General features: G+C 44.4%; 1 protein-coding gene across 5 annotated transcripts in view; it reads left to right on the top strand.

Moving 5' to 3' along the window:
* The window catches only part of LOC109488110 (serine protease 23-like), a 164,901-nt gene extending 145,522 nt beyond the window's left edge, over positions 1–19,379 (top strand). For 3 of the 5 annotated variants that reach the window (XM_019792272.1, XM_019792273.1, XM_019792271.1), the window contains 6 exons: positions 15,208–15,858; positions 16,313–16,477; positions 17,345–17,446; positions 17,984–18,130; positions 18,508–18,653; positions 19,130–19,379. In XM_019792272.1, the coding sequence (XP_019647831.1) occupies positions 15,263–15,858; positions 16,313–16,477; positions 17,345–17,446; positions 17,984–18,130; positions 18,508–18,653; positions 19,130–19,260 (1,287 nt within the window). In that variant the 5' untranslated portion in view covers positions 15,208–15,262 and the 3' untranslated portion in view covers positions 19,261–19,379. Of the gene's footprint in view, positions 1–5,330; positions 5,447–15,207; positions 15,859–16,312; positions 16,478–17,344; positions 17,447–17,983; positions 18,131–18,507; positions 18,654–19,129 lie in introns of those variants that run through there. The other 2 variants (XM_019792270.1, XM_019792274.1) reach the window with 2 other exon arrangements.
* The last annotated feature ends 2,336 nt before the right edge of the window (positions 19,380–21,715 follow it).

The raw sequence follows: 21,715 nt of genomic DNA, 5'->3' as shown, positions 1-21,715 counted from the left end.
TCTACTCTCTTCAGCCGCTTCCCGAAGCCTGGTAGAGGCTAGGCATGTGTACCACTCCCACACGATCCCACACGTCTGACCTAAATGAACGGCCCCCAGTCGTGTAGGGATGTGCGCTATCTATTACAGATCAAAATTTACTCATTCCGGAACTTAGAAACACCGGGTGGTGGCATAGTTAGTTTCCCTCGTGATATTCTACTTTCATCGTCGATCTTGGGAGTGTTTAACATATATAGCGTCCTGTTGGTATCGGGATCTGAGGTGTTTCTGCTTTCTTGGCTTTTTCGAGTCGTCCTTGGTTCTTGGAGTGAAAAATCCGCAGTCAGTTGAGACATTCTGTTGGTAAGTGTTCCGTTTTCATCTTTAACTTTGAACGGAAGCGGCTTTACCTAAACGTAGAGTCTATACCCCTCTTTTAGTGCTAAACGGTACACCTATTTTGGTCTAACCTTTGTACGCAATTCTGGCCTAAATAGTTAACCCGAAGCCTTCCTATCGCTATGTTGCCTACTTGAAGGCATCTTTGCTGTACAGGGAAATTATTTCACATTCTACCGACAAGTTAGTATTGGGTCTTGCCTTCTTAACCAAAGATGGCTGTACGAGGCACTTTGGGTACGAGGTGCGTAGGCTAGCTCCATACACCTGTTTCTCCATGTCTGCCAATGCCTTGTCGGCATCTCTGGTCATTACATGCAGAGACGAAAGGTCAACCTCCGTATCAGACACTCAAAAATCATTCGCAAATTGGTTTGGACACAAGACAAATGCGAACAGACACCTGTCGTCAGAATGAACGTAGCGGAACCCACAAACATTTCAGTGACTTGCAATGAGCCTTGTTTTAGTCTGTGGTGAACTGAGGTAAATATAAGTTCATTTATGACTTTATACACAAAAAACTCTGCAGTGTTAACAAGAAATGAGCGTGGTTTTGGCAATGGCAAGAGAAAAATCTCACAGTAACTTTTCGATCTATACGTGTTGCAGAAATGTTACAGTATATCTAGTAAAATGTCATGCACATGGAAGGCCGTGTCATGGTCAGGTCAATCTGTAGTTTAACAGGTACTTGTTACGCGGTTTCCCACACTTGACCTTGACTGTACTGGGGTGCATTACTTTGTCAGAACCGTTTCCAGGGCAGCCCGAAGTGTTTCCTACTTGTGGGACGCACGTACCGTGAGATGTTTATTCTCCCACGTGTTTTCTACAAAAGTCATTAAGATGTTTGAGATTCCCGGTCAGCAGCGGTTCCAGTCTGACCTAGGCCGTGCCCGGCACGATCCCGGTGACTCACTAGCCTCCTGTGCAGGCCTCCGGGCGGGTGGGAGTTGGATACTGCGTTTTGTAGAATTTTGAACACGTTCTTTTGGCGGCCGGATATACTACGACCAGCCACCCAATGCATCGTCGCGTGGCGGGTACAAACCTTCTCTGGGCTGCTGGTTCTAGCCTCTACCAGGCTTCGGGTGGCGGCTGGAAAGAGTGGAAATTGGCCAAATGGAGAGATAGCATGCCAGAGGAGTTTCGGCAAACTGTTCTCTCCACCAGACCAACTCCCCTGGCATGTTATCTCTCTAGTATTTGGCCGATTTCTACTCTTTCAGCCGCCTCCAGAAGCCTGGTAGAGGCTAGCATGGTTGTAGGATGGCCGGGAAAAGAACGCGTTAAAAATTCTACAAAACGCAGAAAACTCCCACCTGCCCGGAGGCCTGCACGGGAGGCTGACTCACGGCGCCCCTCCCCCGTCCACCCGAGCGGCGTCCGGCTGAGAACCCCCCTCGCCTGATGGACGTCTTCCGGTCAGGTGTCACTGGTCCGTCAATCATTATCTTCTGCTAGGTACCATCCCCCGGTGGTAGCAACCTAAAGCTAATCTCCAAGCAGATATTTTGGAGGCTGCAAAGACAATATCAAATTGGCCAGGCAGTAGATCTATCCATTTGTCAGACAGTTACAGTACCATTTGCCGGAGAAAAAAAATCCCAGCACAAATATAAGGAAGCCCGAAAAAAAATTCCAACCATGGTTCTGAAAGTGTAAGGAAAGCAGAAATGAGTGCAACGGATAGATAGATTAGAAAGAAAGAAAGAAAGAAAGAAAGAAAGAAAGAAAGAAAGAAAGAAAGAAAGAAAGAAAGAAAGAAAGAAAGAAGCCATTCAACACCTGCCAATTTGGTGTAGTTATGTTGAGTAGTATTTCAGACGCGCTGATGAGCTGTGTCCGTCTGGAGTAGGGGAATGTTTGCCGACTCCGGGTGTGTTTACATGTAAACCTGCAGGTATGGCAGCCGAGATGTGACCTACATAGTACAGACCAGACCGCGGGGCAACTGGAAACCAAGAAAAGAAACTTCAGCCTACAACTAGCCTGGGTAGTGGGTACCATCCGGATTTTGCTTCGCGACGCTATAGAAAAAAAACGTAGCAGAGCAAAATCCGGATGGTACCCATGCTAGCCTAGAACGTTAACCCCGTATGGTAGCCTCTACCAGGCTTCGGCAAGGTGTTCAAACTGTTCTTAGCGCGGACCAACTATCACATTACTAGTAGCTGTCAATTTGGCCAATTTCTACACTTTCCAACCGCTTCCCGAAGCTAGTAGATGCTAACATATGGGGTTCTAGGCTGGTTCTAGCTATTATTTGGTGGCACCAAGAAATAAAGGGACTCCTCACGTAGCTTTAAAATTTGGGCTTATTTCAAACACTTCAAATAAAATGATGACGAAAATGTGCTAAGAAATGGCAGAAGACGTCAACATCCGACAGATTTCCTTATCTAAAATATATAGAGTTTTTGCCGCCCTGAAGTGGCGTCGAAATCGCATCCGGGAGAGAATTACGTAACTTCGAACACACACTACCTCATCCCCCAGGCATGTATGATGTTTACATGGAGGGAAGTCTAACGTTAGGATCTGTCGGCATCAGATACTTGTCCAGAAGCACCGAGCATGGCGTCAGGACAGACTAGGGCAGTCGGTCTGGCGAGTCTGGCGAACTTCACTGTCTAGTGCGCTGACATGGCGGCCGATTGGTATCGCCTAGTGGTGATCAGTAACCGCGAATCCAGTACATTGTGTGTAAGGGTGGGATAAGAAATCAGCGGACAGTCCGACAGTGTCACTTGTTGGTTGGTTGGTCTGTGGGTCGGTCGGTCGGTGGTTTTCTGGTTTTTGGTTGGGGGAGGAAGCTATTGTTGGACTAACGACTTCCCTTGGAACTGCAGGTTATAGGCGTTCGTGCAAGCTTGAGGGAGCTGTGCGCTCGATCCATGCTGTTCTCTTGGTCAACAGTCTATGAACTACAGCGTAGCCTCTACCAGGCTTCAAAAGCGGCTGCAAGGTGTAGGCATTGGCCAAGTAGACAGGTAACATATCAGGGGAGTTAGTCAGTTAGAGCGGCAAACTACTCCTTTAGCGGGCCCTACCCCTACGCTCGTAGCAATATGTTATCTATTTGACCAATTTCTACTCCTTCCAGCCGCTTCTGAAGCCTGGTAGAGGTCTACAGCGTATAACAGGTGCTCCTCCCTGTCCCTGTGTGTACCTGCGTGTTCCCTTCACCGCGTTGAGGAATTTTCCCCATCAACATTTTCGGAATTCTTCCCGGTTCGTCCCAGTTTTGCCCAAACCCGTACATGTCCGCCGTAGACTCGCCCTGCACGTGTTTGTATTGTTATTAGCTACATCTCCTAGTGTTGAACTTGTCATCAACGGTGTTGAACTTGCAATTTGTGTCCCATCGCTAATGTCTGTCCCGTACAGCCTTAGTAGCTCAGCGGACCTTATTTGATAGCCTCTACTAGGCCTAGCTTCCTAAAGGGGGTTAGGATGGTAGCTACGTAGAAGTCGACAAAAATAGGGTCTAAAATATCATTTTCAAATACCTTATTGTCAACATTGGTGGCTAATAGATGTCTTCATTTGTACAATCGGCAAAGAAAGAAAGATGATGATGATGATAATGAAAGAGTTAGTAATTGACTTATGTGTATCTTCTAGATCTTTTTGTTCGCCTAGGTCCCTCCTTTCTCTGTAATCTTCGGTTGTAACTGTCAGTTGTGCACCTGGAATCAGAGTCTGCTACATTTTCTGTTTATACTCGCTGCTGAAAGACCAGGAAATTTTTGCGGGCTTTACCCGCAACATTTCCCGGATTCCCGGATCCTGACGCTGCTTTCTTTACCCCATACTTGTTGACTCTCCCATTAGCAACTCCCGACTAACTTTCTCCTAAAATAAACCGCTATGACGTCACCGTGTGTGACGAGCTAAGGGATCGTCCCAAACGTTCACGCGTAGTTTCCAAACGAATCTGTCAGAAAAATTGTACCATTTTACTTTTCCTTCCCCAATACATGAATAGACCGTTCCAGATCGAACACTTCGAACCCCTCGAACATGTTCCATTTCGAACACCTTCGTCAAAATAGAAACGCGAACGTGGATAAAAGACAATAATGATGGCTTTATAAACGGCTACAAGAATAGCAGAACGTCTTTGAGTAACTTGAAAGATCTTGAAAGTGCATCCGATGTCACAAATTCAGTCTCACTGCTAAAACAAGATGTCATCAACTCAGGTTGCTGTTTTTAAATTTCCCGCGCCGATTTTGACACAGCTGTGTTCGAAATAGAACAGGGGGTTCGACGCGTTCGATCACTGTCAAGTAGAACCAGGGTTCTTTGCTTTTCGCGAGTGTGGGGTGAAAGTAGAGGTCACAAGATCATCTATCAAATGTACTAGGACAAAGGTCTTGTTTTGTATACAGAGGTGCTCTAATTAGTGAAACCTAAACTATACTTTGAAAGAGAAAGGTGTCAAGCATGACTCTTGGTGAACCTGACCTCAGGTGCGACCCCTAGAGAATGGAGCCTTTCACTGCAGCTTCGGCGGTCAAGCTTGGGTTGAAAAAGAGTTTTTATGTCCCTTGTGTTCGGTAAGTTGACACGCTTTGCCTAAACAACCTGGCTAGATTGTAATAGTGACATGAGTCACATAACGCCTTGTTTCGTACTGTTCGTCTTTGAAAGAGTAGCAAAGGTAACTTTGCTTCAGACCTCTTCCAGGCTTCAGAAGCGGCTGGAAAGAGTAGAAATTCGCCAAATAGTGCCAATGGTGTTAGTCTGCTAAAGGAGTAACGTTGCAGTTCTAGAGCCCCGAATCTTTATGAATTGAACGGACATAACATCAAGTTTAAAATAGGGACGATTATGTTTGAAAAGAAACTCCTAGCTTCAGAGACGAGCCCTGAGTTGCTGACAGGACCCCGCCTATTTTGAGTAGTAATCAGAGATGTGAGCAGAAATGCTCAGTCAGTGGGCCGGACTGGAAACAACAGTAACAGGTTCTGTAGGGATGTGTGCCATACTGGACTTCTGACGGACCAGTGGAAATCTTTCGCGTCTAGGAGAACCAAAACTTCGCTTGGAACAGGTAAATGTTGAACATCTTCTGTTTTTAAGTGTCGTTGTTTTTAAGTCTTAAGTTTGCTTGAAACGAATAGTAATAGTGCTAATGCTGTTTCTCTGGCTGTGTTGATGGACGCAAAAGAGTGGGATAGCACTTCGGCTGAGGTTACCGACGATTTGTTCTGTTTCAATGCGCTTGCTTCTGGTTATGACCAGGATCAGGTATCGTTACACTTTTGATTCACAAATTTGATGGGGAAGAAATTTGAGAATTCATTGGAACAAGCTCTTGCTATATACAAGAAGCGCTTCATGTCATATTGCAACGCCAAGCGGCTGGCGTACGCTGAAAGACGACAATGCGGGTAAGAAAACAAGGGCGTCGCGCTTTACTTACTGCTACATGTAGCTAATTGGCTGAATCGGTCAGGGACGGACGTCTGTACTACTTGTAGAACTTATCGCTCAGCCTGGCTTACTGTTGAAGCCCTTACAGGTTCAAGTGGTGTATTAGGACTGGGGAGGTAGAAAGGAGGTCAGAGAGTGGGGTACTGTTCAGAAGGTGTAATTTTAGCTGGTCAGCGGAAATACCGGGATGAAGGAGGAACATAGCTGCGCATGACGGTAGATGAGTACTCTCCAAGCAGAGGTTTGGGCTTCGACTGGTTTTTTGCTCATTTTTAGGCGTTTTATGTTGTAGAACTTAGAATAATGTTGGACGTAGTCTCTTATATCATCGTATTTCCTTTTTTTTCGTACAAGTTGTTTTTCGGGCATGCATTTGCACTAAACTTTCCATTTATCAGACTTTATTTTTTGTACTGAATTTTTTTTGCGTCAGCCCTGAAAAATTCCAGTAAAAAAAGAAAGCCCGACAAAAACGCCTAAAAACATGCCAAGAATAAACTGAAGTCTCGGGCTGGAGCCTAAAGCTTTGATTGGAACGTACTATAGATGTGTCTATCAAAAATGCTGGTACCATAACAGGAAATTTCTTAGGGCGACCACGTTTTCCTTTGGAGGGCCAAACCAAGACGAGTGGGCATTTTTGTGGTTGTTAACCTTGTAGTTGTTCTTCCTGTACCTACCCACACAAACTGACTAGTTTGACTGGTCTGGCATTGTGATAAAAATGTCAGATTCAGTTCTGTAAGTCCGTAAAATGCGACAATAGGCTCAGCTACGTTTAAGGGGAAAAGACTGATCGTATCTATGCTGCTGCTACTGTGTGACCGCGGTGCCAGTGTGGTTAGAAAACAAGACAACCGTGCCTATTTGTAAACCAGTGTCAGATGACTTCAGCTTTGCTCGCTGTGTACTGTCGTGTTTTGTTAGTTTGTTCTTAGGTTCATTTCAACTTTATGCATATATAAACGGTTGGATGACTACTACATTGTATGCGGTGTTCAACCAAAGTTAAAATTTGAACGCTAAATGAACAGATAGAAAAGTTCCACAGTGTCTATCGGCCCATGCTGTTCTGTTTGAAATGACTCTAGTCTAGGGCTAGACAATACTTCTTCCCGCCCAAATCACCAACTTATTAGTCGTTCTAAATTTGGCGCGTTGTTTGTTTTAAGGACTTTTTTCCTCAGATTTTTCTTGTACGTAGCCTTTACATCATCTGAAAATCTTTTTGTGTCATCTCTTGTTAAAATCATACTAAAAGAGTTCCGGTGAGTTCTTCTTCATAGATCGTTCTATCAGACAACTGTCGCCTGTTGAAACCGAAGACCCCATAGTCCATCACTATATTGCCCGATTAGGCAGAGAAACTGTTTGAATCCCCCTAATTAGCCCGTGTTTCTGTGATTGCTGAGGACTGAAATAACCACCCTTCGTAAATATACTGAACATAGACACCGGCCAGGGGGAGGGGGTGTCTTGAACGACTACGACCATGTGGACTGTGGACCGCTTAGCCTCTACAAGGCTTCAGAGGCGACTGGGAAAAGCAGAAATTGTTCAACTCGACAGATAACATGCCAGAGGAGTTGCTAAAGAACAGTTTGCCTCTCCGAAACTGTACTCCTTTAGCGGACCAGATTGCCCTACATGTTATCTGTCTATTTGGCCAATTTCTACTCTTGCCATCCGCCACTGAAGCCTGGTAGAGGCTATGGACCTCTGGGGTCTTCCCTGATCCTGACCCCAACCCGTTGAGGCATAGAACTTGAGATAGGCGTGGTTCTGGATACCATAAAGCATGCCTATGATATTCTACAGCCCACCCACCCACCCCCGATGGAAGTATTTTCATGGAATATCCCAGAACGTCCATCACCGCCCACAGGCGACGGTCTGTGCCCGCATGCCGGCCCGACGGAAGGAAATTACATTTGGCACGAGGGAAGTTCATTGTCGACGCGCAATGGAAGCCAGGTGACACGGCAGACGTGTGTGGGCTAAACACCAAACCTTGCAGCTGGGACAAAGGACCGGGGAGTTTCCAAACTATATGAGTTAGACGCTAGTCATTTGCAGGGCAGTAGTGGAACTGATCGGGTAGGTGGGTGATACCATGTATATACATTCTCATGTTTAGTCTTTGCTGCCGGGGCTTAGTCTGTAAATAGGTATAACCGCCCTTCGGCGTAGCACACCAGCTTCGCAGGCACGCGGCGCGACGGCAGCTGGCTACATGTGTATGTTGCACCTAACAACCTGTTATACCTAACCTTTGTACATCTAACTGTAAACGTTGTCGAAAGCTATCTAGTGCACTAGTGATGATGTCTTAACTGTACTTGGTGACAGCAATTTTCACTCTACGATAGTTCTAGGAAAGAACGCTTGCTGAGTTTGTTTCAGCTCATTGAATCCAGGTGAAGCTGAAGTTTTTTCAAGGTATGTGAGTTTGGTTGTCACACTATATTGGCAGTAATTGTTCTTGTCCAACAGGTAGTTGGTGTCAAGTGTCTAACAGCGGGCGTCCTGTGAATATAAGAGATTTTACATCTGCTCTTATAGTCTAAACAACTGCAAACTCCACGTGTACGTAACACAAGCGACGACTTGTAATGTTTTAGTTCTGTACATGGCGTTCTGTTGCGACTATCATGAAGATTGCTGGACTCCCCTGTCATGTTATCTGTCTATTTGGCAAATTTCTACTCTTTCCAGTCGCTTCTGAAACCTGGTAGAGGCTAAAAACCGACCACAAACTGAAAAAGGAAAATGTCCTTGTCCGCTGAGGCCCTGTGAGTGTCACTTGCAGTTACTGTATGATATTCCGTTACATAAAAACATCTTTTGAGCCAAATTGGCATTAACGACAGGCTAACGACACAGGAGGGCGCGAACTTGGCCTTGCTTGATTGTTATCCTCCAAACCCCCAAGGTTCTATCACAATTCCACACGCTGGGTTCCACCAGCTTAGACAAAACAGATTTAGGAAACGGGCTTTCAAATCCACAGAAATGAGAAATTGTGTAGTCACAATATCGAGTAAAGCGGAAAACGTCTTCTTAACCATTTGACGCATTGTCGTGATGCTGTAGCCTCTACCAGGCTTTGGGAGGCGATTTTAAAGAGTAGAAAATGACCAAATAGAGAGATAACATGCCAAGGGAGTTGTTCCGACAGTTTGTGACAAACTGTAGTAGGACCAACTCCCCTGGCATGTTATCTCTCTATTTGGCCAATTTCTACTCTTTCCAGCCGCCCCCCGAAGCCTGGTAGATGCTAGTGATGCTCCGTGTGGTTTCTGTATGGCTAAGCTTTTTTTCGAAGTTGACGTTTACTACTTTCAGCAGATGTGTTACAAGACCCAAGACGTGTCACAAGTCATTTATCGACTTGAGTCTTAACCCTTAGGCGACGTCAACCTCCCAGGATGTCTTAAGGCTTGACACGAAGCATGGTACGCGCGAAGACGTGACTTAAGTCATGACTGAAGGACAAACTGTACTCTCTAGTTTGATGAACATCAGCGTTGATGTTCGATAAGGTTAGCCTCTACCAGGCTTGGGAGCGGCTGGAAAGAGTAGAAATTGGCCAAATAGACAGACACCATGCCCGGGGAGTTGGTCCGTTAAAGACCACAGTTTGCCGCTCCCGAAAATGTACTCCTTTAGCAGACCAACTCCCTTGGCATGTTACCTATCTATTTGGTCCATTTCTACTCTTTCCAGCCGCTTCCAAAGCCTGGTAGAGGCCAGATAAATTGACTTATAATGTTCAAGGGCACATTGATGGTCATATGATATGGCTAGGTCGAGTCAAGCGTGGCTAAGAAGGATCAGAGAAAGCTAATATGGCTAATCGTGTTAGTTTTTGTATGAACCGTGACCGACCAGCGTGTAACATGTCTGTCAGCGGGTAGGGTGTGCCGTCACAGAGGTCACGTTCTGATGCGGTCAAAGTTCTGGTTCCGATGCGGTCGTCCGTGGGAGGATATGTTTGACAGGTTCTGTTGTTACATGGACTTTGCTGGGAGATGTCACACAAACTGACAAAGGTTGTTTGACTTTTGTGCAACGGTCCTTTAAGCGGAACTCGAACAACTGATAAAATCTTAAGTACATTATCTTATCATAAAAGTTCATCTGTGTTGGTAGTACTCATAGTAAAATGTTGAACTTTATTCCAACACAAGGATTACACAGAGATCAAATTTTCAACGACCACTGTCGCCTTCATCATGATAATTAATGACCAATCACTTCAAAGCGTAAGTAAGAATTTTATCACGTTGTCTTGGAGTTTGTAAGCTCGGGGTTCTCTCTCCTTCAACGTTTTGCATCACTGTAAGTTTGCTGTATGAAATATGACAACATCCGTGAATAATTTTATCAGGTTGGTGAATATGTCATAATTGCCCTGATCAAGATAACAGACGGTCATCGAAACGTCGGCTCTTGTTAAACAGGTGGTTATAAATGAACAACTTTGCGATTCAATGGGGAAACACTTAAAAATCTATCAAAATGATTTAACGCAAAGACGTGTACAGGAGAAAGCAGTACAGACTCAACTTTAACATTTCCTCTGACAGGAGAGACGAGAGGGTAGAAAGGGGAGGGGACATTGCCCGACCTTGTCATCACGTACCAGTCAACATGTTGACTTATGGACATGTTAGGTCCGACACAGGGTATGCCAGGTACTCGCCTGCTGTTCTAAACTGTTCCGTAACAACTAGAGAAGTTTCACAGATGGGCGTTTCACTCTTGTAAACAGGTCGTTGTCATTTGAAACGGTCGATGCCATATTGCTGAATGGTCGATGTCATATGAAAAGCAGATGTATTCAATTCTAATTACGACAGCATCATCAAAATAGTGAAACTCATCATATTAGTGAAAAAACGCAAGCTCCAACCTGGCCTTCAAAAAGCCTAATCCTAAAACTCTGTATTCTGTATGTACATTGTATTCGCCACAACTTTCTCGGTGTTGACGGAACGTTTAATATAGATCTAATGCACTTAAAGTTTGCCTTTCTGTGATATATGACATTGTACATTTCAAATGGCAAGGACCCTGGAAATTACCTTCCCAGATGGGAGTGAGTCAGGAGTGAGTCATTGCCTTGTGACCACCTTTGGGAGCAACTCTTGTTGAAACTGGCAGTAATGGCTTTAATGGTTTTAAATGGTTGCAGACACCGTTCGGAAATAACACGTTAGTTCGTTAGATATCATTACATCAGTGATGCGTGTGACATTTTTCTTTGCTCTCTTTTTATCATAGGTTGTCTGAAACTGTGAGTTTTTCCTTGTTCCACCTGTTAAAACTGGCAATGATGTCTATCTGTGTGTCTGAGTTTCCGTATATTTTGGTTTGGCTGGACTGTGATGATACTAGTTATGTTGGTAGGTCTTGAGAGGACAAATAAAGGTCAAGGTCGATTTTGGGCCTCTTATCAGCATTTCCTGGTACTGCAGCCAGCAGAACTTCCAGCTTTTGTATGTCATGTCCTGATTTAGAAGGCATCGCGCTAGATAGAGAACATTGTGACATACTGTGGTTGAATGCAATATGTTTTCTGTCGTAACTGTATTGTAGAACCAGAGAGAAAATGGTATTGTCATATAGGCCAAATGGATTCTTTAGAGCAGTCATGGAGCATTTGCTGGATTCGGTATCGTAACTATGCCAATGACTTTCCACAGCTTTCCTTCAGGGTATAACAAATCGGCGTCGGGGGACGTCGGAGCATTTCGGACGCAATGTCCATCTCGTCGGGAATTTCCGACATCCGACGCGACGGACAAATTCGAACACCCTCGGGAGCAAAGGTCAACGACCTCCCGGTGTCACAATCTCGGAATAGACCGATCCTGATCGAACGCATCGAACCCCCTGTTCTATTTCGAGTTGCTAGGGCGTTGCTAAGGGGGCGTGGCTTATGGAACGGTCTATTCCCGTTCTCAGACAACCTACAAAAAAGCTAAGCTCTCATGCTCTATAGTGTGATGATTTTCTTGTAGTTGGCGTCCAATCCGGTGTGACACGGCAAAATGTACCCTCTGTCAAATTATACCCAGGTACAGTCTGGTCGGGGGATGACTCGAGCTGTTACACCTGCCACCAGACTCGCTTTGACTAACATTTGACATTGACAATATCAGCTGGTGTTCTATCGAAGCTGGGCATAGCAAACTCAAGGTCAAACGTTTCTTGGACGTCGAATGACGCACGAACCAGGAAACATACGCACACGATATCAAACTAGATCATGTGCAACATCTTAGGAATTGATATTCAAAGATAACACAACGAAAAGACGAAGAAACGTGTTTTACATAGCTAACCATTGCCCATAGTTTGTAACTCAAGGGCTAGAGTAGAAGGCATGGACAGGATTTTGCTGTACCGTTGATGTTCAAGACACTTATGACAAGGTAGATTCTGGCAGTCAGTCAGGATTTTAATACTGAAACAACAGCTCACTAAGACATGGGTAACCACGAAGGTCAAACAGGTCAAACCACAAAGCTCGGCTAGCATGACGCACGAGTTATCTCAGGAACGTAAATGGGGGGAATGTCGTTTGATAAGAAAGTCTTGGAACGGGTTTAACATCAGTAACGTTACCCTGCACCAAATGTCAGTGGCCACACTGTTACCGTAATGTGTGTTGAGTACAACAAGGGGAAAATTCAGTTAGTGATGGTTTGGCAGCTTTCAGCAGAAAAGTCTGGCGTAGTTGCTGGCTCCACACAAGGAAGAAAGCAAGAAAGGATCGTAGAAAGAGACCTAGTGAGAGAGAGAGAAGAGGAGGGAGGAAGATAGTGAGAGAGAGAGGGAGAGAGAGCGAAAGAGAGAGAGGAAGAGAGACAGACACATACACAGAGAGAGGCAGGGAGAGAGAGAGAGGGAGAGAGAGAGAGAGGGAGAGAGGATACAAGTTTGTACCAAGGGTCACTACTTTATGTATCGCAGTCACGAATGTTAGTTTCATATATGACTTCAGACGCCTAAAATACGCTTTGTTTCCGGAACGAACGCGTCCTTGTGTTTTCCTTGCTGTTTGTTCCCTGTCGCGTCTTGTCTCTCCCAGAAACAACAGTCTGTATCCACAGAGGCTCTCTCCACTGCGCTGTGCACTGAAGGCTCTTTGTACGAGCCCTTCTGAACAGTACAGTAGTTAAGAACAAGTAAACCTTAAATTACGGTCAAAGCTTACTTTACTGTCAGTGTATATACACTACAAACCCTACCGTACGTGTGTGAAGACTGTATTGTGTTCCGGCGTAAGACAAGTAGGACTGAATTGGCTCTTTTTCGTTCAGCATAAATTTCATTGAGTGAGAAAACGGTATAGTTTACCAACGTATCAGTCTACCACTTAATTAAATAAAAATAGTGGCAGTGGCAGGGGTCATTTTCTTGCATTATTTGACGTATTGATTCTAACGATACAAACTAAAGTGCCCACGGAAAAAGCCTCTCTTGTTATATTATGTAACGTTAAATGCATAACACTTTCTTGCATTGTTTCAAAGGTATAAGAAATACAAGCTAAAGAGAACATTAAGTGCCCACGGAAGAAGTGTCTTTTGTTATATATGTACATGTATAAAACTTTCTTTTATACTTTAAACGGTGGTGATATTAGCAATACAAACTCAAGTGTCTACATAAAGAAGCTCTTTTGTTATACATGTACATGTATATCTGATAAAGTTACTAATGAAGTATGATCATGTAACGGACGAATGTAGTTAGATAGTGCCTAGATAAAGCAGCTCTTTTGTTATACATGAACATGTATATCTGATAAAGTTACTAATGAAGTACGATCAGGTAACGTATGAATGTAGTTATGTAAACCCAGCTGTGCTGTGGTACAATGAACTTGAATGAAGCCTGTATCCCGTCTGTTGCGGGCAAACCTATTACCTCTCACGGGTCAGAGGAGGAGGCAAGGAACGTACTAATCACTCTGACATTCTGTCACTGTACACACATCAGAAAGTTACTTGGTACACCGTTGTGCCACACGCCTTCTTCACTTAGTCATGTTATGGCAATACTTTTTGAGACTCGAAGCTGAAAGCTAGACATAAAGCTAGACATATGTCTTGGGTGCTTTTAAATTTAAAGTTTTGAATATGTAGAATCGTTATAACGTTATATACTAGTACGTATAACGTATCTCTGAAAATATGAGAGAAAATCGTAGCCCAGCTCTTGATGTACCAACAGTAACAGTGACAGTTTAGCGGTTTCAAAAAACGATTCGGTCTGTCCATCCTTCAACAGAACGCTACACTAGTGACAGATAAAGTGTCTGCGACTTGCACTGACCCGTAGTCTTTCAGCCGATATCTGTTATCTTAAGAACACAGACCTTTTGTACAGAAGACGCCAAGTTCAGACGAAGGGTGTTGATAGACGACTTCTCACTCGCGATTTGAGAAATAAATATTGTCTTTTCTTCTCATGGATTTATCGTCTGAACATGACGTCATAAAGGCGGGAAAACCTAACGCTATAGCTATACATTTGCAACTTGTATCAATGCTAACGTTGCTATATGTTCCAGTGACATACTAACGTTGCAGTTTTCGACTGTTCAGTTTCTAAGCAAGCTCTGAGAAACTATGTTTGACATTCGCTTTGTGCGTGGGTGGTGGAGTTTGAGTAACTTAACATTAACATTTGACGTGAGATCTAGGACTATTGTCATACAAAAAGGAGTACTACGTTTCCAGATTAGTGAAGTGGGTTCATCGTAACTCAAATATCAAACGGACACGGGAGATTCATTTGCAAACTTTGAAACCTGACAGACAGTTGCACAGTGTGAATCCTTGTTCCTTACATTAATAGAGGGATCCGTTTTCACGTCTAAGGTACCTCCAGTGACCCTACACGACCTGGATCTGCCCTGACATTTCCATGCCTTACCCCCGCCCTTTGAAGAGTGGTTAATGATCTGGGATGTTGTAACCTGGCACAGGCCGTACTTAGGGTAGATACTAAGGTCCATTTATAGTGAGTTACCCTGTGAAAATTACTCGAGTTTTCAACGCCGTACCACAGGATAGAGGCAAATAGCGGCTGCCATCAAGCCTCAGCAAAGGTGTGCAAGCATGTCTAAACCTCGGAAAACGGGGAACAACAGGCGCTAAACCGGCAAGTGAGCAGGAGTAGAGAGTGAGTGAGTGGGTGAGTGAGTGAGTGAGTGAGTGAGTGAGTGAGTGAGTGGGTGGGTGAGTGAGTACCGGTTTTGTTAGGATCCCTCCCCCTTTTTGGTCCTTTTCAGTCAATTCACAAAAGAGATACGTGTAGTAGTACCACAATGATATCAACATTTCTTTCATGTCGTTACAGATCGTCTTGACGTAGTACCGAGTGGAGTACCCGCCGTCTCCGGGCGCCAGTGAAGATGTTGCCGAGACCGAGACCGTGGGTCGCCGCGCTGCTGTGCCTGTGGGCCCGCCTGGCGTGCTGCAACCAGCACAAACCCGACAACGCCGCGAACAGACTAACGGAGGAACACATTCCGCGCGAGCTCAGGGCTTGGACATGGGCGAACGGCCCTCTACCGGACCTTGCAACCGAGGATGTTTTAGAGGTTGTGGAAACCGATTTTTCGGGGGAAGTAGAGGAGGAACACAACACGTCCTGCGGACCAGACTGCGAGAAAACCCTCCCCACACCTTCTCTCAGCGAGTTCAACGACTACCTTTCGTACGAGACTCTCTTTGAGAACGGAACCAGCGTGTTCACCAAAGTCAGATGGAGCGAGGTACCCGAAGCCGAAAAGGAGATCAGGAGAGAAGTGAAAGAAATGGCTGAGAAGGCGAGGAGAAAGAAGCGGCAGATTTTCGGTGTGGACACCAGGTTTAACATCCTGGGTGAGGAGTACCTGACGCATTTCCCGTTTAGCGCAGTCGTGAAGCTGTCCACGGGGTGTACCGGCGTGCTCATATCGGAGAAACACGTGCTCACGGCCGCACACTGTATACACAACGGCAAAAGGTATGCCTTTCACATTTTCTTTTGGTTAATTCTATTTCGTTCTTTGTCTTGGTCATTTATGTTTTATATAATACTACAAATCACCCGGATGGAAGCCAGGCGACCCCCCACCCCACCCCTTTCGTATTAGCCACACAGTGATTTACATCATTGCCCTTACGGACTCCAGGAAGACTAGTGTTAAATTTATGTAAAACGAATAATGGAGAAAACACAAACTAACAAAAGACAACAAATACCATTCGAACGTCCAAATGTCCTTTCACCTTCCCTTCGTCCTTTACCTTTGCTACAGTTCTTCTTCTAAATGGTTTCTTCTTTCCTCTTTCTATGTTCGGTGGACCCCCCGGGCTCTTTTCATGAACTTACACATGCAATGAATGCTTTACGACGTTCTTTCTTTTAATACCCCCTTCCTTTGCCACCCCCCCCACCCCCCCGTCCGATGCTCTAGGTACGTGAAAGGCCGGAAGTCTATGAAGATCGGCTTCATCGTGTCGCAGCCTTACAACGAGACGATGCGCATGCACCGGGACTCGGAGTGGAGATGGATCAAGGTCAAGAAGACGCAGATTCCCGCCGCCTGGAAGAAAATCAGGAACAGGGAGAAGGCCGTCATGTGAGTCATAACGTCATTTTCAGACGATAGATGTGTGGTACTGTCAGGGATTCGCAACAGGGAGAAGTGACGTCATGTGAGTCATGACGTCATTTTCAGACGATAGATGTGGTGTGGTCCCGTCAGGGGTTCGGGTTATTCCGATGAATGATTGACAAGAATGTTCTAGCCTCATTCACAGACTTGTGAGGCAGGCGGGAAAACCGTCCTTCAGTGGCATAAGTTGCGTCGCTCCCCGAAAAAATTAACGCCAGCGCCCACAAGTCTGCGAAAGAGGCTAAGAATGTTCAGTGATGGTCAAAAAGCTCGCCTCCCCTTTGCCATCCCCATATGCTCATGTTGTTGCTGCATCTGTGTGTCTCCATGCCTCTGCTCTATACATCGCCAAGCATTGTCTGCTTCTGCACTGTCCATTCGCATTGTTCAAGTCTGTACATTTATAAGCATTATTTTATTTTTTGCGGTAGCGCTGTCCTGAAGAGTTTACCAAGGTTTGGTCCTCGCTGATGATGCTTTTCTTACGGAGGACGACTTCTAGTTTAATGTATAAAGACTTGGAAAGTCTTAGCAACACAGTTGCTACGGTACATAACGTTATGTGTGATGAAGAACAACTCCGTATGTTACAAAACAAAGATAGCCTAATACAAACACGTAGCTCTGTCTGCATACCATACACTGAAGCAAACCTACGCAGCTTGGACCAAACCTTGGGACTTCACATTTTACGTTGCCTTTACGTTGCCAACTTCGCAAGTTTACCATCCATTCTTCCACCCTCCCGCCTTCCATCCATACCTGCATGCCTCTATCCTCCCTTCCATCCATCAATCCATCCATCCATGCGTCCGTCCGTCCATCCGTCAGCCCCGACAAAGACAAAGAAACGAAGACAAAGAAACGAAAGACCAAAAGCCGCAGCCGACGTGAGGTGGACGAAGAAGACAATCCGGAAATTGAGGCCGTCAAGTAAGTGAAGCCCCCCCTGGCGGAAACGGATGTTCATGCATTTCCCTCCTTCGTCTTGTTCAGGAACGTGTGTGGCAAATGTACATGCTATCAAAAATAACCCATCACTGCTGGCTAATATGTTTGAAGATAAATATGAATAGGAATGCCTAAATGTGCATGTGTTTGTTATAAAACACATTGTTTTTGCTCTGTTTCTTTTTCCGTTGCAAACACATAAGGTCAATGACCTGGATCAGGCGGCTGTCACCATGGTAAACTGGGTGCTGTAGCAGACACCCTGTGGTGTTAGGTTACATTATGTAGCAGGAGTTGGAGGGGCTGGTCACATACGTTTAAATGTGCTTGAGTACCTTATGAATAAACAAAGCAGCAGTTTGTTGGGCTAGACCATGTGAAGGTTAACAGTTTGCATTTGCTTTGGAAATGCTACCTTTCTAGTTTTGTGCCAGAGTCTCTAACAAACAAACAAACAAACAAACAAACAAACAAACAAACAAACAAACAAACAACTAAACACATCCCTTCCCGTTACAGGTATGACTACGCGGTTGTGGAGCTGAAAGAATCGACAGACCGCCCATATATGGACATCGGCGTCAGTTCTGCAGTTAACACGGCGCCCGGTAGGCGGATCCATTTCACGGGGTTCGACAACGACCAGGAGGACAGGCTGCTTTACAGGTGAGGACAAGTGATTAAGATAACGAATAAACAAATGTCTATATATTATTTATAATGATTAAAAATGGTCATAGTACACAAGTAAGGAAATGAGATTATAGGTATACTAACTTAGACTCTACCAGGCTTCGGAAGCGGCAGGAAAGAGTATAAATTGGCCAAATAGACAGGTAACATCATGCTAGGGGAGTTGGTTTGCTGAAGGAGTTTTCGGGAGGCAATTTCTACTCACTAGCCGCTTCCAAAACCTCGTAGTGGCTAATACATGTACTAACTAGCAAGCATTAAATTGCGATGCCCATGGAAAGGTTGTAATGGCAGAACCTGCACCTGAACTTGTACCCTGAATAAGGACGGCCCCCTTTCGGTTTCCGCAGGTACTGCAGTGTGATGGAGAACACCGCTGACGTCCTGTACCAGCACTGTGACGCTCAGCCCGGCACTTCCGGTGCGGGTATCTACATCCGGAACTGGAACGACACTGTGCACAAGTGGCAGCGGAAAATCATCGGCGTCTTTTCAGGTTTGTATACGTAGTTTTGTCAAAGTTTGAAACCTTGTATCTTTAGTATCTTTGACATTTTCGGAATATTTGAATGCCGTTGTACAGTTACACTGATTTCCCCAGAAGCGTCGCCAAAAATGAAACTTCTCAATTCAGGTTGTAATGGTTTGTTAGCCTCTGTCAGGCCTTTAGGAGGCGGCAAATACTCCTTTGACGGACCAACTCCCCCGAAAGAGCCGAAAGAGTAGAAATTGTACTCTCGATCCAAGCTGAGGTTTGGGTTTTGGCTTATTTTGGGCGTGTTTTATGCTTTCTTTTTTTACACTGGTATCGATTTTATATCAAAAAAGAAAGCCCAATAGAAAAGGCTAAAAACACCCCAAAAAATAAGCCAAAACCCAAACCTCAGCTTGGAGAGTACAATTTCTACTCTTTCGGCCGTTTCTGAAGCCTGGTACTAAAGAGGGTAACGATTTGCTTGTTCTCGTTCCCAGGTCACCAGTGGGTGAACCAGGACGGCGCACCACGTGACTACAACGTGGGCACGCGCATCACGCCTCTCAAGTTCGCACAGATCTGCTTCTGGACCAAAGGAGACTACAACCTCTGCCGGGAGGGGTACTGAACACGCTCCAACATCGCTCCAACCAAGGACGTTCTACAGAAGGACTGACAACAGAATTAGTTTCCTTTCAACAAGGACGTTCTACAGACGTCCTTGTAGAATGTCCTTGCTCCAACGTAACACCTTAAGATCACAAATTCTGAATATTGTGCATCATATAATTACGCGGAAGTCCCAGCTGAAAAGCATTTCTTGTGCTTTAGTCTGACGAGAACACGCTGTGACCAATAAGAGGACTCCTTGTTTCCTGTCGTCGGCTGCCCTACGTAGAGATGTGCTACGGCCGCGACATCGCTTCAGAACATTTTCCGTGCTTCTATCCAGACTCGGTTAGCAGAATACAAACTGGGACAAGTACGCTTCCTTCAAAAGACATTCAAGCTACAAGTGATGCAATCACCAATACCCATATGTCATAGTACTTATTACGTCTTACGAGACAAGTACAGATACGTCATTGCATATGACGAGTATTTGTGATGTTTCCACGTAACTCCCTTACGAGATAGAATTTCGCATATTTAAGCAGGAAAGGGGGTAGAAATATTAATATGTTAACAGAAATAAAAATGGTGCTAGTGTTGGGTATGAAATATCTTTTGAACCTTATGTTTTCGTTTGTTTGAGCTGGATAGATGTGGATATTAAAATCCGCCTTCTATTGTAAATATGACTTTTTAGCGTTTTATTGTGATATCGGCTTAAAAAAGGAGTCATTGTATGTTAATCCAGTGGACTATAATAATGATAAGTGTGAGTCCATTTAACAAATCCTTAATTTTTGTAAGGTGTCATTATTCTTGTGATCATTTTGTAAGTTTGTACTTAGCAGTGCCAGTGGGATAATTCTATCTCCCCGCGCACAAGTAGGGTGGTGACTTTTAACGTAATACTTTAATTTATAAACGGTCGACAGTTGAGAAAATACATAAGTAAGAAGTGTTCATTTTCGTTTTCTTCTTTTCTTACAATGGCAGTTACATTTTCGTTGTTGATAATAAAACGATCATTTTAGGGCCATGGATGATGGCGTCTACTTAAATTGTAAGCAAGTAGGAACTCGTTATACTATAAAAACCCAACACCATAGGGTTAGCGTTAGCGTTATGCTTCTGTTGTAAATAAAGAAAACCCCGTCTGTCATTCGTTCTGGATCTAGTTATTTCTTTCTGTCCCTTTAGACTACATATTTCTATAATTCTAGGTCCCCATTGCAACTTTGTTAGTTATATTTGGCTCTCAAGTAATTGTCACTCCCATATTTAAGTAACAGACGACACGAATTACAAATGTATATTGTAAGTTTGCTACCTCCTTGTTGAGGTCCACAACTTTCTCGAAGTGGCTGCTGCCAAACCGTGCAAGTTCAAATGTAGAACTGCCAGATATCGCAAGACCACATTTCCCTATCTACTAGCCTTCTCTCAATCGGGACGGAGGGGCGGTGCCGACTTCCGACGAACTTTGACCCAGTGACGTCACGCATGCGGAAAATCACGTGTCTACAGTATTTGATATATATGTTGAACGTCCTTGATACTAGTAACTGATGAAGGCCGGCGAAAATTCCGGTGAGTCAATTTCTTTTTGAGTTGGGGATCAGTTTGATTTCCATTAGGTCTGGACCCGCTTGATTTGAGACCATTTGGCATGGCATGGTCAGAGGACGAAAAAGACTCGGCGGCTAAAATATGGCTAATACCTTTCCAAAATCTTCATCCTTGTTGTTGTCTCACGTTGAACGTCCTTGCTCACGTCATACAATATTGGATCATCATCGGTGCTAGAGCGCCATCCAACGGCTACATGGTGAACGACAGGCCGCACCTTCTCGTAGCCACACTTCGCGAGAGTTCGCATTTCTTACGAGACTTCCGCGTTGGCAGTGAAGACAAGCAAACATAAAGTAGACTATCAAGAAACGTGATCAAATGATAGCTTCAAAGATACGTTACGTTTATTTTGGATAAAAGATGTTAATGAAATAAAGTGTAATATTTTCCAAATGTATTTATAAGCTGAAATTGTTGTATTACCTACTTAGCGTGTTGGAGCGCTCTCACCTTCTTTTCAACAACTTCAGCTCCTTAGGGTCTTATGGGGACTTCGGAGTACCCTTAATTTGTGGTGCCTTCCAGAGGGAATCTTTTTCGTGCAGTTCCATTATTTGTCCTCTCTTGAAAGGCAATTTCTGTGGTGGAAGACAGAATGTCACATTTTATATTGATAGATACGGGTAAAAATTACTGTGCGAAGTAACGTATTTAAGGAAAAAAAATCAAATATTTGGTTCCACTTGTCATTCAATTGCACTTTCATACTAAACAGACAACTGCAAAATGGGTGACTAAATGTTTTAACGTTACTCAATTGATCAGAAAGAAGGCAGGTATTAAAATGCATAGACTATTATCGTATTTTCCATAAGTAGTCTACGGCGCGAACTTGTTGATGG

Source organism: Branchiostoma belcheri, unplaced genomic scaffold, assembly GCF_001625305.1.
Source record: "Branchiostoma belcheri isolate BF01 breed outbred unplaced genomic scaffold, Haploidv18h27 scaffold91, whole genome shotgun sequence".
NCBI classification, from domain to species: Eukaryota; Metazoa; Chordata; class Leptocardii; order Amphioxiformes; family Branchiostomatidae; genus Branchiostoma; species Branchiostoma belcheri.
Note: the sequence above shows the minus strand (reverse complement) of the source record. Positions and strands in the feature narration are given on the sequence as shown.